Genomic DNA, 18,378 nt, shown 5'->3' with positions numbered 1-18,378 from the left:
TTGATGTGTTTAATCAGAGAAATATCATTGTCAGTATTTACTAATGACTGGGAACTCGTAACAGGCAACCACCGATTTAAGCATGTCCAATTGACATGTGATCGTACACGGTGCCAAATCCGGAAGTGACCTAAAAAGTCACTAAAGGGGTAGAATGGGGACAGGGTAGAACGCTTTATCAGGGCCCTGCCAATGCACACGGAATGTAACCCCTGCGCCTGTGTAGATTTTTTTGTGAAGAAAATGAACTTATGATATCTGGGGTTGAGGATTGAAGGAAATGTTGGTTTCTAGAAAGTGGAATTGTTGTGTGTTATCTTGGAGTGGATGTTTTGATTAATTTTCTAGATAGCTGACGGAAGAATTGTTTAAGTTGTTTTTTTTATTTTCCTTCTTTTGGTTTTTTTAAAAAATTAGTTTTTTATCTTTAATGATAAGATGCTGGATATTTATCAACCTTTGTCTATTTTCTTTCAAACTTTAATAAAATTTATTGGGGGGAAAGGTTAAAAAACATATGGAGGCTGAGCTATAGAAAGAGCACTGGGGAAAATGATGAGCAAATATTGTAGACAAGGACCCTGGTTCAAGTCTATGCATGCAAACAAGCAACACTTGATTGCATAAAACTCAACAAAGAAACCTAGAACTTCTGGTCACATGCCATCCAGCATATCGCTCTTACTATTAAACATACTTGATGTTGTTCAACATAACTTAGTGGTGCTAGTCAAAGCGGAGACTGGGCATGGATCACAGGTGGGCAATTGCCACATTCCAGCAATAATTTGTATGTATGATTCTTCATCCAGTGAAGGGTATAACCGGTATATGTAAAAGTCTGCTCCCACCCATGTGTGGTCTCTAGCTGGATCTGGGAGACTACTATGTTCAATTGTGGTAGGCTGGACAATGGACTCCAAATGTTCCTTTCTTTCTGATGTCTTCACCCAAAAGGAGGGTAGGCAGTTGCTTTCTGCAACTTTTTGCTACAGATGAGATAGTTATGAAGCTGTATGTAGTATCTTTTGGGGTTGGGCAAGCAAACATTAAAAAAATAGATCTTATTACAGATGAGCAGTCAACAGTGTAAGATAAATTTATTTGCAAAAAGATGGTCAAGTACAGTATCTAGGCAGAATCAACCCATGCTTTTATTTCCATTGCATATAAAAATTTCATATGAAGGTATTTGACGTACAGTACTATCCCATAGGCTGTAAGAGCGGCTAAGAAACCATTGAATTAATTGCAATGTTCACACAATGTGCCACTCTAAAGACATACCCAAAGGAAACAAACCAAATTGAAAACAACAAAAATATTGTTCAGTAATTCTGTTGTTATAGTGTCCCTTTTATACTGTTTAAAACAAAAGCAATCTTATTCCTTTGGGCCAGGGCTGCTAAAATCTACAGTTTGTGTCAAAAAGGAGGCTATTTTTTTTCCTTGAAAAAGAATCTCTCCTTTCACTGAACAGTCACATGCTACAAGGGCTGGGCATTATTGGAATGGTGACGAGGTATCAGATACTACGAAATTACATGATCAAGAACAGCAGCAAGACAACACCTTCAAGACACGGCAAACTCTGCAAAAATAAAAGTAGAAATGAAAAGTGTTTCAACCGTCTAAAAGGCTACAGTCATTCTTTACACCTACGCTATACATGCACCCACAGAGCCATTTATACGGGACTGAGTTCTGGCTGCTTGCAGTGCTTGCTAGTAGTGTTGGGGGGGGCGAGTTCAGGGTCAGTGTTGTATATTTACTATGCAGTATAAAATTAGGTATAATTGTGAGAGTTGTATTGGTAAGAAAAGGGGACATCCCAGACTCGGGACATTTCTTCCTTGAAGTGCATAGGAGGCAACTTCCACTTTTCAGTGGGGTTGTTGATGAACGGTGCCCCAGCCCGGTTGGTTAAAGGGCGGTTGTGTTTTTTGGTTTGCTTGTTGTTGTTTTAAAGGGCAAGACACAGCAGCCTACACCAACCTAGTGTCCTTCAGACATTTTGGACCCCAACTCCCATCATCCCCAGCCAGTACAACTATGCTACCCAGGATTGATGGGAGTGGTCGTCACAACACAGCTGGATTTTGATAAAGGCTGGGATAAAGTGATGCCCTTAAGATACATTTTGAAAAGGAGAAAGCACTCTTATCAGGCAGGTGCGATTGATGCCCAAGGTTAGTATTTGGGCTTCCAATAGGAAGCTAGATAAAACCCCGTTGGAATGCAGAGCATCCCAGAGAGGCCAGGACCAGTGTCCCTTGGGGGAGAGGGGAGGAAGGGCGGTGGAGATATGCCCAGCCGATGTTCCACAACGACCTTTCTTTCAAATGCAGCAAAACAGAAGAAAATGTTGTTTAAAGTTAAGGCACAGCCCTGGGACCAAAGACCTGCAGCTTTTTAATTTATATAACTATGTACTTTATAATTTTTCTCAACTCTTCCATAAACAAGCTCTAAGGTGATATAGGATATATATTACAGAATGTACAAGGGGGGTGGGGGTGGGGGAGTATGTATACACAATATTAATTCTCTCACCAAGAGTTTCCAAATATAGCAATACCACCCTGGCAAGGATGATGTTATAATAAGAACTTATAATTTACAATTAACATTACAATATATACATTACAATAAATACATGGTTGTAAACAGAGACAAACAAGACTTATTACAAGTAAGGTCATTTGGTGAGAAAAAAAATATGCATGGCACAAATAAAAAATAAATAAATGGGTTTTAAAAGAATTGTCAAAGCCTGTAAAATTCATTTCATCCTCAAGTTTTTTTTTTAATATAAAAAACCCCAACCTTTTGAATGTGATTTGTTCTACCTATTTTGCCTGATCTTTTTTAAAGGTTTTGTTTTTAGAAGAACGGTGTAAAACCAGAAATTAAAAAGGAGCAGACACAGTATTACTGAGAAAAGCAACTTGCAAGCTAAAGTATAGATGCAAATTCAGATTCCTCTTTCTGTCTTTCCCCCCTCTCTACACAATCCTCAATCGACTTCATTGCATTTCTCTTATGGCAAAAAACAAACAAAACAGAAACAAAGAAACATGTTAAAACACTTTTTCAATAGTATTGTGTTGTTGTTTTTAGAGTAGTGTGCTGGCGCTAAAGCACACTTTGGCAAAGTAAAACAAACAAATGAAGATTGTACAGTGCATTCGATCCCTGCCTCTAAACATTATTATGTTTCCTGCCACTTGATTGTCCATGTATATGGGTGTGTATTTTACACAATATGGTGGTTTTTTCATTACCTCTCCTTTTTCTTTGACAGTTTAATCTTACAGGGTATACACTAACCAGAACTTTCAACAGACATGAACCTCCTTAAAACTGAGCATCTGAGAATAACCATTAAAAAAATGTTATTTAAGAGGCCAGACATGCCCCTTGCCCTGCTCAGCATTAGACGCTGGCCTTTCCCCAATACTTAAGTCTCTGGCTGGCTCCAGCTAGAGTTTACCCTTGTTTGTAGGATTAAACCTTTAGTGCAGATAAAATACCCTTCCCGATATATATTGATTTTTGGAATTGATATTGCTTTATTCGTTAAGATTCCAGGCACTCTTGGGGACTAACAAATGTTGACGTAGTGAGGGGAGGACAGGAGCCTAGGCTGACAACAACATGGTGAAATTCTTTCATCAACTTCTCCAGTTTTTCCTTCTTCAGTAAAAGCCATCAAGAGCTAAAAGGTAGACGAGACACATTAAAATGCACTTTAAAAAAAATCCCCATCAGTCAGTGCTTTCATTTAAAATCGGATATTTAGCAGTGTCCCAAACTTTCCTTGGTTTAGTCAACCAAGTATAATCTGTGGGTTGTATCAAGACGTAAAAGGTCAATCTATTGAAATCAATGGGACTCAAGAGTTAGTTGTGACCTCAACTGGTCTACCTCCAATCCACTGTTTTCATTGGGTCAAAACAGCCTCGTCGTTCAAGCCAAATCTATGCAGGAGGGACCCTGCATAGAAGAGCTGGTCTATGCTGGGTATGGAGGGAGGGGTGCAGGCAATTGAACGCTCCATGTTGATAAGGCAGCAGATGTTATCATGCATGTTCACAAACATGACTCTAGTCATATTTATGCCCCCAACACCCACTGCAACACAGTCGCAGAGCAGGTCAGAGGCAGATGTGAATTCACACCCACCATCTCCGCCACCCTGCAGAGTTTTCATCACATACTGATTGCAGGCTGGGCACAATGAGAGACAGAGTTAAATGTACACAAACCCATTAAAATCAATAGCTTTGATGACATTTAATTCTGTGGTGCATTACAGGCTACACTTCATTTTGCAAATGCTCTGTTATTTTTTAGGGTCATGCATTTCTAGCCCCTAACATAACCTTTACGATTCCATCCTAGACAGCAAAAGGAGCAAAACAAAAGTCACAGAGTGGACAAAAATGCAAGATCCTTTCTGCAGATTTTTTTTTAAAGACTATTATATATTTCTTGCCATATTCAAGGTCAAAAGCTAATTTTGTCTTATTTTTAAAGGGGCTGATTTATCGGTGACCTTTTACATTATATTCCCAGCTGTCTTTGCAAAAAGCTACTAAGGGGGGTTAATAGGGTGCCTCAGTCTGTTTCTGAAGCAGCAAAGATTCCACTACAAATTGTGCCTGTTCAAAGAGTACTTACAGTCTGTAGCACTGTGTTGTCACAGCAGTCAAATATGTCCTCACCCTAAGTATTATTATTTGCTGGTACAGCAAACCTTTGCATACACAACTAGGAGCAGCCTTGTGGGAATGATGTAATTAGCAAAGAAAAGGTTTGTATTTATAGCAAGAGTCACATTCATGCTAGCTGTAGATTTGCAAATCCCAACTCTAATAGGAGTGTCCCCCCCAACTTTTCTTTCTTAGGAGCTGCTAATGGAGTTTCATCTTTGTTTTGGAGCTTCCTCAGGATCTCCCCTGCTAACCCTATTCTTTGTTGGAGTCCTCCACCCTCTGGACCCCACGGTAAGGAGTTTGGTGCTCAATACTCAAGGCTGCTGCCATCCAGCAGTGGGTTGCAATCCAAATTTTGGGGAGCTGCTACTGCAACGGTCCATTAGATTTTAGAAATTTTATAGTAAGCCCACAGCAATAAAAGCTGGGTCTGCAGCAACCAAGCCATCTCTGAGGACATTTCACGGATGAAATATTGCTGCTTTGGGGAAATTACAGTAAGAAAAGCCAGAAATTAATGCCAACTAACAAGTTTTCTGCAACATGGGAGGGGGAAAATGAGCGTTTGATAGCTGTCATTGGTCTAGAACACAGAGTTGTTTTACAACAGCTGAATGAATTGGTATGAAAATCTTAAGTGCAAACAAATATAAAATTGGATTTATCCAGTGTAGCTCATATTTGTACTGAAAACTTGCAAGTTACTCTTTTTTTTGGGGGGGGGAGGAGAAAGAATCAGTGGCAGATGAAGTTCTGAGAGTGTTGCATTCTTTTAAATATAATACCTCAATACATTTAATAATAAAAGTAAACTCTACAAAAAGATTTCCATTTTACATATAATACAAAATGCAGACGTCAGTGCAACCCACTGAGTTACACTTTTTTTTTCAGTCATGTGTTAGGAAGACTTGAAATTAGAAAATTATGTGACTTCCACAGCTTCATCTTCCTACTGGTAACAGATTCGTGTTGTGTCCCCATTATTTGAGCTCAATCGCTTTCGCTAATAACCTTTTGTTCACTCGCCGGTCGCCTTCTGTATATTCTGGTGATGTATGCTACTAATGCCTCTTCTCAAGAAACTAAAAACCAATACAAAACACACACGCACACACAAGCTTTGGACCAGCCGTCGTTACTCCTTTTGAAAACAGCTTGGAGTAGACACTCTCTCTGATTGTATCTGCCAAGTTGAAACTGTTCTTTTTGCAGGTGTTTCCCTTCCTTTTGCTCTCTGGATGCTATGAACAATGAACATTTCTGGTTACAATATTCCTGAGTGCCAAACAGGGTAATCAAGGTCAGTTTTTGATCAGCGAACATCTCTTGCAGATGACAGTGAGGCGTGACCATGGCTGTGCCGAGTGACATGCACTTTGGAAACCATTTTTTATTCTTGAAAAGAGAGTAGGAGAGAGAGAAAGCAGAGGGAGCGGCAGAGCCGGCGCACCGTTACGTGTCAGGAGAACGTTCTTCTAGCACACAAGGTTCTGTCTGGCTCTCCTCCTCCACCACTTCCTCTCCAACTTGTTCGTCAAGTGGGATTTCAGTGGACTCTGAGTCTTGGGTGCAAAGAGTCTTGGAGTCACTGCAGCTGGTGTCTTCTTCTACTTGACTCCCACTGTCCTTCTCTGTGTCCGATTCACCATCTTCCTCCAGTGTTAGCTCAAACTGGAATTTATCTGTTTGGCCCTGTCTCCCCTCCTCTTGGTCGTCCGGGGCAGGAGACGGACTCTGAGGGATTGTGCTCTGGTACCATTCGCGATTGTCTTCCAGCGTGTCCAAGATGTCTTGGGCGTCTGGGTGTACAAGGTCTGCCCAGGTCTCCCAGAGAGGATGAACAATGTAGTCTATAAAACCCACCTGTTGTAATGCAAAATTAGGGGGGAGAGGTTATTTCCAAAGGAGGAATGTAGTTACCTTGACCAATTTCCTCTACTAGATTCTGCAATTCTCCCTTCTGTCTCCTGCATCCTATCTTGCAGAGGATCCTTGTCATGGATCAACTTTGTAGCCTGCCATAATTTCGTTCTCCAAGGGGAGGGATCATTTTGATACTACACTGAGCTTGAGATCAGCACAACTATTTGGAGTTATAAGCTCCAGCCCATAGCTGAGGAGATAAATGGGAGCTCACCCCCACCCCAGCGCACTAAACCTTCAAAACCAGAAAATATTTTCATGGTTCTCCAAGTGACTCTGAGCCTCAGTGCAGCTTCAGAAGTCGTCCCAGGCTCTCTTTACTCTTCGCCATAATTCTGTGCTCTGACAAGAGCAAGCAATGTACTTAGCACATAGCATGTCCATGGCTATAGCCTGCCCCCAAAAAATCACGCACCCACTGTTGCCTGGGGCTGCAATGGTGCAAAAACGTGGTTACAAAGCATGGATCCACAGGGATTCTCAGGATTTTTGCATTGGGTCACCCCAAATTCACCATCAGATCACATGTCTGTGGCCACAGCATGAAGCACAAAAATGATACATCCACTGTTTCATTCAGAATGTTTTTTCCCTTGTTTTCCTCCTCTAAAAACGATGTGCGTGTTATGGTCAGGTGCGTGTTATAGAGCGAAAAATACGGTACATATCTGCATATCACACTCAGAGCTGTAGCTCCTTTAGTTAAAAAAAACCCCTGTGTATAAAAAACCCCCCTGTGTATACTTATTTGGGAGTAACTCCATCAAGTCCAGTGGGCTTAACTCTGAATAAACTGGGCAGAAGATTGGGGATTATAATCTGAGGAAGCCATGGTGAAAACTGAAGCAGCATGTTTTTAATTCCAGATCATTGTTAATATTATTAAATTTGTATACCACCATTCATCTGAAGATCCCAAGGGCAGTTCACAACAGAGAAATATAAAATGCGAAAACAAAACCAAAGCAGTAACACCCCCCCCCAAAAAAAAAGTTTAAAAAGCCATAGAACATTAATCAGCCGAATGCCTGGCACATAAAGATAGGTAATGAAAGTGTTTATCCAAAACAATTTAGTCTCTGGCTCCACTAATCACCGGCTTTGGCTGGCATGTGACCCCTAAGGGAAAAGCCCTGTTTTAACACAAAAGAGTTAACATTTCCCAACTAAAAGTTATATAATGTTCTATCAACCACATTGCATTTTGCTCCCTTCTGACAGATTACCTGTGATTTTTCTACTGATGCATTGTGCTTATCACACATGGGGCTGATTTCCATCCCCCTCTCTCGTTCTCGATCTCCCTGCCGAAAGAACTCTTCCATTATTCTATCTGTCCACTGGCGATATAGCTGGAGTGGCTTTGTCGGATTGCTCAAATCTGCACAGTGTACCATATTTTGCAGAACCTAAAGCAGACAGAAAACACATTTCTCTAGAGAAACCTGTGGAGACAGAGCCCTTTTTTCCATTTGCACATTTGACGGGCGTGAAAACAGAATCTCAAAAATACACCGAGTGCAAGGTTTATTCTGAACAGCAAAGGGGTGGTGGGCTGTGTGTTTTTCACACTGACATTAATAGCCTTCCAATTATCTCACATCTGCAGCTTCTGCCTGTATTAAAAGGCCAAAAATGCTGTAAGTGCAAGACTGATACATTTCAAAGGAGAGTGGCCCCTTAGGCAAACTTAATCAAGCTATGCAACTTGGCTGCTTTCAACCATAGGGGAAGATTTCAGCGACTCACAGTGGTCTATGCAAAGCATATTTAGTAGACACAACCAATGTTTTTTTTGCAGGTAGGAATGACCACCAGTTCAGAAAGCAAGACAATGTACGTCTACTGGAATACACACGATGGGAAGATGAGAAGTAATCCAGGTTTATATTGCACACAGCAGCATATCTCTCTTACCTGAATCCTGTCTGAATAGTTATCAAGCAGCAGAACTCCAGAGCTAGTCACTTTCTTAGTTTCAACCATCGTTTTCAGATCAGCCAAAAGATTCATATGCTTAGACATATCTGTTGCAAGCACCTTGGAGGAGAAGAGAAAGCAATGGATTACTAAAATTATCTTCAAATTTATTCTAGGACTCCCCTGCCGAGCGCCTGAGTCCTGCCACTCACCACCTGACCTAGGCTCCACAAAGGACGGCTGCCGGGCAGAGAGGGCTCTGTTTTTGTTTTTAAATTGCTGTTATTTTTTTACCTATGCCTTTTTAAACTGTGATATTAATGCTGTATTCTTAGTTTTAGATTTTGATTTATGTGGAAATTGTTTTCCATTTAGTTGTGTATTTTTTTTGATGTGGTTTATTTATTGTTTATGACTTTTGTAATTATGTAAATCTTGTCATGTTGTAAGCTGCCTTGAGCATTGTTTTTAACTGTGGGAAAAGCAGCATACAAATAAAATGATGATGATGTTGATGATGTGGGGAATTTAATCTGGCATAGTGGCAGCATCTTATACTAAATACCTAGCTATAATCTATACCGACACCAATTCGGAGAGGTTTTGTGGGTGCAGAATAAATGTTTTCTGAGTGTTCCCATGAACAGCAAAACCCAGGGAGAACCACTTTGTGTGGAACAGTTCATAATCACTCATAACTCAGCAGCAGGGTATTTTTTTCAGAACAGGTGGGTAAATTCAAAATAATTATGAGTACGACTAAACAAGCTACTGAGAATCTGCTCTGTTAAAAGAAAGTTTAAAATGCTTTAGGAAAAAGCACCTTGTGTGCAATTTTAGGTTTTAAATCCTACCAGAAAAGTACAAGGAAGTACAAAGATAGATAGGTACATTCAAATGGCAACTCACTATGTCAATGACCATCTTCCTCAATGATTGCCTTTGCTTTTTTGTCAAGTTCTGGAAAATGTCGCAATTTTCTTCCTGCAGTAACTTGAAGCCCACAGCTAAATGATGGTTTTCCAGGACTGATGAATCGTTGTACATCAAGGCAAGTTCAGAGTCTGCAAGACAGTCACAAGGTAGAACGTTAAGAAAGCCTATATCCCTTTCCTACCTGTCCACAACTTTTCTTTCTGACTTCTCACAGTTGTAAGGTATCCAAAAAGAACAATTTATAATTTACATGGCTGGAACATGACATTGCTTCTCTTGAGCAGGCTCAGATATGTCTTGTTCTGCAGAGTTGACAGCTGTTGTATGTAGAATGCCAAACCAACGAACCCAAACTGGGCTCAGAAGGCTGCAGGTAACAATATTTGACAGCAGACCTTTCTTCAGCTACAACTGGCTCCACTGTTCTGGAGACCACTAAATGCTTGCATTATGCAGTGGATGTGTTTGCTGCAAGATCTGATCACGGTCATTGATTTCCTCCTGCTCTTGGAATTTTGAAAAACAACTTTCTTCTGAAGGCTTTGCAAAATTTCAGAAGAGGAAACCATAACAATCATGATCAAATCTTGCAGCAAAGGCTTACTCTGCATTAATAAGTGTTCAGTGAATATCAATACGAATTTTGTCCCCAAAACTCTCCTTTTCGTGTATTATCAGGTAACATTGGGCATAGAGTCCTCCTCCTGCCACTTCTGTCACTGAATATTTGAGGCATGTAGAATTTATGTCTTACACCTTTAGAACGGTTTCAGGATTTAAACTGCACAGTAATTACCTCCTTGTAAGCAGTTTCTCACTTTCACTGCCTTTTTGTCCCTTTTCCCCCCATGAAGAGCCTATTCTTGTACCAAGTGCGCATATATCTTTTCCTTGCATTGGTTTGAAATTCCTGGCTTCCTCCTCCTCCTCCTCACTGCTACCAAAAACTGCAGAGAGATGTCCTATGCTCTCCAAATGCAAACCTCTATCTCGGTCTGTACATGACGAAATCAAGTAAAGTTCACGCACAAACATTTGTGGTAAGAAAAACAAAAACCAGTCAACTTGCATTTATTTACAACTCCCCTAACGAGGCACTCAGTTATAGATGTGTTTCGTTCCCTCTATTCAGCCTAGATTTTTCTAGATACAAGACCCGTGAAACACACTGCTTGTCATTGGTTGACATTAATTTCTGCTTATTACAGTTTCCATATCCTAAAGCTAGCTGAGCATCAGTCTGTTCTACTGACTGTCGCTTTGTTTAGGGTTCTGTGGTTTGTTTTTTTGTAAAGTTTGAGTGAAAAATCCCTGCAGCTCAACAGGACCGCATGCTGAAGCTCTTGAGCTCCAATTTATTTTCCCGCAGTCTCGCTCTCCTGTACCAAACACGTGAGCCAAGGAATCTTCCCTCTCGCTCTTTTTCTCCCAGAGGCATAACTTGACATAAAGTGGGGAGGGAGACCTTGTTTTGCCAATGAATTCTCCATTTATCTCATAGTCACATGTGAAAGGTTTAAGAATCAAAACCAAAAAGAGTTGCACTTTGTAGAACAGTAACCTCCCACAGTGAATGACTAATTCATAAAATCCTCAAGCTTTTAGTGCTCTGCATTTTAAAAAAATGTACTTTAAATGAGGGAAGCAAGAGGGTTTTTTGGAGTCTAATAATTATCCAGTTGTCGTGATGTGGCAAGATGCCTGTAATCCTCAGGAACAGTACGCAAAACAATTTTTGAACACATTAGCATTTTATGAGTGGCATGCACTGCTTTATGACCAAGATCTCTCTGCGTGGCAGGGAATAGCTTACTTGTATATTAGTGGAAAACCATGTTTCTAAAAATTGCAGCTGAGGAGCAACTCTCTGAAGTCATAATATAATCCAGTGTCTCTCACCTACCCACCCTTAAACGTAATACACTTTATGCACCATCTGTTTTAGTGGCCCAGTAGGGAAGTCCATGGCAATACTTGGGTGAAAAAGTATACTGGGGTGACTTAATAAAAGTCTGGCCATTGATTCCCCTCACTCAGTGTTGTTTATGCTGCCAGCTGGGATAGCTCACTTGGAAGAGTATGAGACTCTTAATCTCAGATTCCTGCATTGCAGGAGTTGGTCTCTTCCAAATCTAATTCTATGACTGGCAGTGGCTCTCCAGATTGTGGACAGGATCTCTCACAGCCCTACCTGGAGATGGGGGGACTGAACCGTGGACCTTCCACCCGCAAGGCTTGTGCTTTGCAACTGAGCAAGGACCCTTCCCCAAGTGGGTTGGAGCGAAAAATTATTAGGCTCCTGTTATTGAATTGAGGGCCAGAGCATTCCCATCCCCACACCAACCAACTTAGCAACATCTGCCCTACAGATTTATAGCATTGTTTGTGAAGTTGGATCAGGCCGCCATAGCCTTCATTGCAAGCCGTAAGACTGTAAGTCCAGAATCTGAAATTAACAAACTGCACCACTGTGGAGGAAGAGTTAAGGAAGCCAACGTTCCTTCAATTGCCCACCTTAGACAGACACCTCTGTGGCTTTTAGTAAGCACAGCAGCAGCAAAGAAACAAGGAAGTTTTTAGTGTGTGGTATTGTATTGTGTTTTTGCTTTTTTTTATTTTATTGGGAGCTGCCCAGAGTGGCTGGGACAACCCAGTCAGATGGGCGCCATACAAGTAACAAATTATTATTAATTAACAGAAACAAGAAACAATACACAATTGATACATTGATAGGGGTCGGTGTGTTATTCATTTCTAGAGAGGGTGTAATGTACCGTATTTTTTGCTCTATAAGACTCACTTTTCCCCTCCTAAAATGTAAGGGGAAATGTGTGTGCGTCTTATGGAGCGAATGCAGGCTGCGCAGCCATCACAGAAGCCAGAACAGCAAGAGGGATTGCTGCTTTCACTGCACAGCGATCCCTCTTGCTGTTCTGGCTTCTGAGATTCAGAATATTTTTTTTCTTGTTTTCCTCCTCCAAAAATTAGGTGCGTCTTGTGGTCTGGTGCGTCTTATAGAGCGAAAAATACGGTATTTTGTGTGTTTACATTGCATTTTTATGTTGTGAAGCACCCCGAGACCTGCGGTATACAAATTTAATAAATAAGAAGAACTAGGTCACATACATTAATACTGCAAAAACACAATACTCCTACAATACAAGCAGGCATAAGTTGGTGCATGGTGCTCTTAAATACCTGTGGCACTCCTGATCCTGGACAAAATGAGCCATTCTGGCTTGTTATTTTGTACAAACAAAGGCTCTGGGTATGTTTCCTTCAAACAAACCACTAGTGGTTACTGAGGCTTGTTCTTGGCTTACCACTTGTGGTTGGTTTGGGGAAAACCACAAGCCTGGGTTTGGAGGACACAAAAAGCCAAACTATGGTTTGTTTTGCTTGAGGTGGCACGGCCACAGGAGGAGCAACCCCAGGACCTTTCCAGCAGCAGTTTTCAGAGTGCTGCTCATTTACCCAAAGCCACAGTTTAAAAAAATAAATCAAAAAATCCTACGGCTTTAATGTGATGCGTGAACTGAGCAAGTTTTACCAGAAATAGACCACACTTACTTGTGTTGATAAGAAACTGGTTTGAAACCCCAGGATGATCTACATCATGTATTGCACTGGCAAAAATAGCAGCCAGAATCTCCAGGTCCGTGAACACCGCCTGAGGGGGAAGGAAAAACAGAGTAAATGGAGAGAAACACTTTTTGATAAAAGACACGTGGCTGGAGAATTTGTGTATGCACACACACACGGTGCTGTTGGGATCCTTGCTGGTGGCAGCAGCCAGCAAGTCATAAAAGCTAGCACAATATAGACATCAACTTGCACAACGGGACTTGCATTTTCTCTTCCCTGCTCTGTAACCTCCCACGTGCCCTGCCCCCCAAATCTGCTGCAGAAAGTTTGGGGCAGATTGGGGAGGCTGTAGGTGGGAGAGGGGTGACAAAGGAAGAGAAGGCCCCTCTGCAAGTTGACGGCTGCTCATGCAACACTGGATTCACCCATCAGAAAATAAACCAAGGCTGAACTGAAAAGCTGGTGCTTAAATACAATTGGGACATTTCACAGCTTCTGTAAAACATGCCTTTTACACTTCAGTTCAGAGAAAAGCAAACAAAACAGAAACAAAGTCTGTGTCTCTCAAGCTGCCTAGAGAACTTTATGTTATGAGGCAGCATACAAATGGCAGATGTAGATAAATAACAAATAATAGAAGTATTTTTTGCTCCACTGAACTGACTAAAGTATCTTGCAAACCGATGCTGCAGGATTTCTGCAAAAAAGCAAGGGGAAGATTTGATGTCTGTGGATTCCGTGACACAAAGCTTCTGTTTCTGTGAACTTACCTCCAGAGCTGGGGTGGACAACAGCACATGCGTAGACTGTACAACATCTGCAGCATGTATGTTGTTGTGATATGCCACATCTGCATGGTAATGGTCCTCCAGTGTCATCAAGTAAGTTATTAACATGTCTGGTTGAATTTTAAATGTTTTTAATAATTCCCGCTCCTGGAATGAAAGAGAGAAAAGATGGCTGCCTTTACAATACATGCAAAGGATGAAAATGGAAAATGGAAAAGTCTCCTTTTGTTACACATACCTGGAAAATAGTGTACATGATGACAGTTAAAGGTCGGTTCGCTGATAATTCCGCTATTTTAAACACCTGGAGGCCCCATTTGTTTACATCTTCTAGTTCCTAAAATGAAACCGAGCAGAAAACAGAATCTATACCGGGTTTTTCAATGAGGTTTATGCAAAACCGCAACACTGGATTGCTGTTACCAATCCCAGTCATTCTCGGTGTGTCAGCTACCAGTTTTCTAGACTTAAAACAGGGAGGGAGTATCTTGTTTCAGAGAGAGAAATGGAATGGAATTGTTTCACTAGTACACTGATACCCAGTAATAAGAGGGATCAGTGGGAAAGCCTTCAGAAATGCTACACTCTTATTGCTATTCTCAGTGCTTTTGGATGTTCTGAGCACCATAATGGTCAAAGTGGGGAAAGCTTAGGAACACCCAAGACTGTTGATCCATCTAGCTCAGTACTGTCAACACTGACTGACAGCAGCTCTCCAGGGTTTCAGCATCCCATCCCGACCTGGAGGTGATGGGGAATGAACCTGGAGCCGTCTGCATGTTACATCCCTTGCTTGAAGCTCTTTTGGTATAAGCATACCAACCAATTTTCTGTTGAAATACTATAGATGCAGAAGTCTACCATAAATACTGCTGGTCTCATTTTTCCATTCCTTTTTTAATTTTACTTGTCCACTAATGTAGTTCCAATGGCAATCCTCCTCAATGCAAATTGCCATGTCTAGAGTGGACATGCAGTGAAGTGTAAATAAATACTAATGTGGGCAAACTTGTGGATGTGATTTACCGGCCTGTCACATCGCTCCACTATAAGTGAGAAAGCCAGCTAGAGAGCAGCATTGCCCTCACCTTGGCCAGAATATCTTCTTGGTCAGTTTTGACTCCAAATTTTGGGATGCTCGAATTGGTTAGGCTGGAGCTGTGCATCAGTTTCTTCACTCCACTGATCTGAGACATCGGCAGTTTCTTCTTCTCTTTCTCTTTCTGTGTAGGAGATGGGATTTCCACTTCATGCTGTTTGTCTATGAAAGGAGGGAGGGCGAAAGAAAATTGTTAATCTGTTTGTATATTAGAACTGTCTTGTAAAAGTTCAGCTCTGAACCAAAGTCAGCCTTTCACAAAACATCCCTACAGTAGATTTATGACTCATAGATATTAAAAAAAAAAAACAGGAACAGCGAAATCAGCCAGTACAGTTGACTTCATAAAAGATGGCTTCAAATCCAAGATTAGCAATAGATTTGCTATGGCTTTAAACAGATCATTTATTCTCATCAGTCTAATTTTACAACAGCCTTGTATATAAACTTGCAAAAGTTACTAGCCTGCTTACCACCATGCCAAAATACTAGCCTGGTAGGGACTGGCATAGAAGAGAGGAATAATTCTGTTCTCTCCTAGCAGCTCACTTGGTTTATATGCTGAGCACACAGGAAGGATAAAATGCTCCATCTTTCTTCCATCACTCACTCGCTTGAAATTCCATGTACTTGACCACATGCAATTTGTTGTTGCCTAATAGGTAAGTGCCTAAATGCAAGGCTGTGTTGCCATCTGTACAACAGGAGGAACAGCAATGGCCACTCAAGAGTTGTGAGAAAAGCAATACTGATAAAAAAAGTATTCTGCGTTGGATACAACTACCCAGTTCCATTAGTGGAAGCCAGTGCAAGCACTCCAGCTAGCACAACCGGGCTCACAACAGCATTGTAATTAAGCTGTTTCAGTAAAATTATCACCTTTGTTTTGAGATTCTTGTCACTGATCTCATCTTTCCCCAAAATAAAAACAAGAAATAACAATGTGGGGGTCAAGAGCATTAAAGAAGTGTATGCATACTATTTGCTCCACCTAACAACTAACATTAATGCAAAGGGATGCAATATGACCACGGCTATATTTGTGTTTTATTTAGCATGCTTGTTTTCTCTTATCTCTGTCGCTCTCTTTTTCTGTAACCTTTCCGAGCAGACTAGCACTTACTGGAACAGCAGAGAATCTCTGCAAAGAAGTGAAAATGTCACCAACTTTTAGCCGTGGGCATCCATTCCTTCCCCCTGTACTGCTCCTCTCTTGATCACCAATTAAATAAAACACAGAGGAAAGGAAGAGCACTTGACTGGCACAAACCAACAGTAGCTGAAGAGCAGTGACTCGTGTGCCTGCCTTGATGTTTATGGCTTCAGTCATATGCACAAAGTTTAGGACCATCATGAGGGAGGATCGTAAAGCGAACTGTCAGATGAACTCAAGTGAAAGGAAGTGTCTGTCCGGAAGATTTTAGATGGGGCATGGAATTCCATGGGTTTTCCTAAGGTTTTGTTCAAAGTGAGCAAGCAGCTAACACTATCTGTGCTGGGCTCTGTTCTGCAGCCTGGAAAATATTTCTCCCTTCCCCTCCCTGCATTCCTTAAACACAAATTCTTCTTTTAAGAAAGGATTGCAAAATAGTTTAAGGGCTCCTATCATACCCCTTTTCCCAAAGGAAGCAAAGCTCATTGCACTGAAAATTAGGAAATGAATGCAATGTGACCCAGAACCATAAAGAGAGAGAGTCACAGCTTTAAGGATAATGCTGCACAAGTCTTTAAGGCTGGGATACAGAATGTGCAGCTCTCAGATATGGTTGTTTTCCAGCTCCCATCAGCTCCAGCTAGCAGAGCCAATCGTCAGCAATGATGAGAGGAGATGCTCAAGAACATATGGAACAGGCTTCCAACCCCAGCTATAAAGGCTCATTAAAAGCTGAAGAAATGAGAAATGTTCATCAGGCTCCAAAAGTCAGATACAAACTATTGGTCGGTGGGGAGGGAGAGATACCATGGCATTGTCCGTTACATGATCGTGACACCTTAAGAGTGCATGCAACCGATTGATTGTTCAACCCTCTCCCCGCAATCTGATTGATGGCCCCATATGCATACAACAGGCCAGGAGAAGAGGCTACAATGGGAACACTTTGAAATAAGTGACTGCCCCCCACTTGGGACTCTGAAATGATATAGGCACGAGATCCCAAAACTTCAGTCCCGCTATTTAAACAAGCTGGTCTAACAATGGATCTGTGTTGCTTAACGTAACACAGGATTGAGTCCTGCTTACAGGATAGTTCAATTTATAGGTCTGTGGTGGACACATTTCCTTAGGGTATGCATCTCCCTCGCTGCCACAGAAACACAAGCAGACAGTGAAGTCTTGGGTTCTTCAGTGAGTCATAGCGAGAAAATCCTCCTATGTAGGTCATCTCTGCCGGCAATCTTATTCCAGCTTTTTTCTTCAGAGTTTCTGAAACTAAACTTATCCCTTCCTTCTCCAGGACGCCAGTTTGCATTTCTTAGTACAGAAAGTATTGATGTGATGTGTGATCTTTCCTATTCTAATTAATTCAAGAGGGTTCTGGGATCTTCTCTGTGTGAAACAAGCAGAAAGTTCATGGTGTTTGGGTTATTCCTTCAGAGAAGCTGAGTACAGCTGATTTAAACTGGTTCTTGTTTTCTCCTTTAGTCAAGGTCAGCCTTTCTCAACCTGTGGGTTCCCAGATGTTGTTGAACTACAACTCCCATCACCCCTAGCTAGAAAGGCCAGAGCTCAGGGATGACGGGAGTTGTAGTCCAACAACATCTGGGGACCCACAGGTTGAGAACCACTGGTCAAGGTCATGCTGACTATAAAAGTAAGGCCAGAAGGAGCCTGGGTTTCCCTTTCACTTTCTATCTCTTTTCCTTCTGGTGTGGTGTTCTGTATATAGAGTTAAGGTTTTGTTTTATTGTAAGTTTAAGTTAAGTCTGCTGCAACTGGTTTTCTTATGGACAGTGCCAATCCTGAATATATTGGATTTGTGACCATTATGCTCATTTGCCTTCAGTAGCAGTAAAGCACTGCTGGATGAAATATTAATTGCCTCTGGTCTATTTTTTGGGGAATCCTGCAACACGTTTAAGTTTTACTCTGCTAACTATACATTGGATCAATATTCAGTAGAATTTTATGACACAGGGTTCCTTAAATTCAGTTTTAGAGATCATCTGCATTTGTCAAAGGCTTAGAGCCGAGTTTTGTTTTATAAAGGATTTGTTTCGGGTGTATCTAGACTAAATAGGAAAAGGTATTTAGTTTTTAAGCCACAGCGAACAGAACCAAGTTCTGGTCTAGCAAATTCGGACGCAAAATGGTCTCCCTCTTCATGTTTCCCTAATAATCAACATAATTTTAAGTTGGCCAGCTATGTCAGGCAATGGTTTATATAAGCTGCAGGAAAGCACACCA

At 41.3% G+C, this 18,378-nt stretch overlaps 1 protein-coding gene across 10 annotated transcripts in view; it reads right to left on the bottom strand.

Moving 5' to 3' along the window:
• Positions 1-1,083: 1,083 nt before the first annotated feature.
• Positions 1,084-18,378, bottom strand: part of PDE4D (phosphodiesterase 4D) — a 645,912-nt gene continuing 628,617 nt past the window's right edge. For all 10 annotated transcript variants that reach the window (XM_079995470.1, XM_079995472.1, XM_079995474.1 and 7 more), the window contains 8 exons: positions 14,962-15,134; positions 14,112-14,210; positions 13,856-14,020; positions 13,071-13,170; positions 9,474-9,628; positions 8,562-8,684; positions 7,871-8,053; positions 1,084-6,584 (listed from right to left, as the gene is read on the bottom strand). In XM_079995470.1, coding sequence (XP_079851596.1) covers positions 6,174-6,584; positions 7,871-8,053; positions 8,562-8,684; positions 9,474-9,628; positions 13,071-13,170; positions 13,856-14,020; positions 14,112-14,210; positions 14,962-15,134 — 1,409 coding nt within the window. In that variant the 3' untranslated portion in view covers positions 1,084-6,173. The remainder of the gene's footprint in view (positions 6,585-7,870; positions 8,054-8,561; positions 8,685-9,473; positions 9,629-13,070; positions 13,171-13,855; positions 14,021-14,111; positions 14,211-14,961; positions 15,135-18,378) is intronic.

The sequence above is a fragment of the Podarcis cretensis genome, assembly GCF_951804945.1.
Source record: "Podarcis cretensis genome assembly, chromosome: 11".
NCBI lineage: Eukaryota > Metazoa > Chordata > Lepidosauria > Squamata > Lacertidae > Podarcis > Podarcis cretensis.
This window is presented reverse-complemented; position numbering and strand designations above follow the sequence as displayed.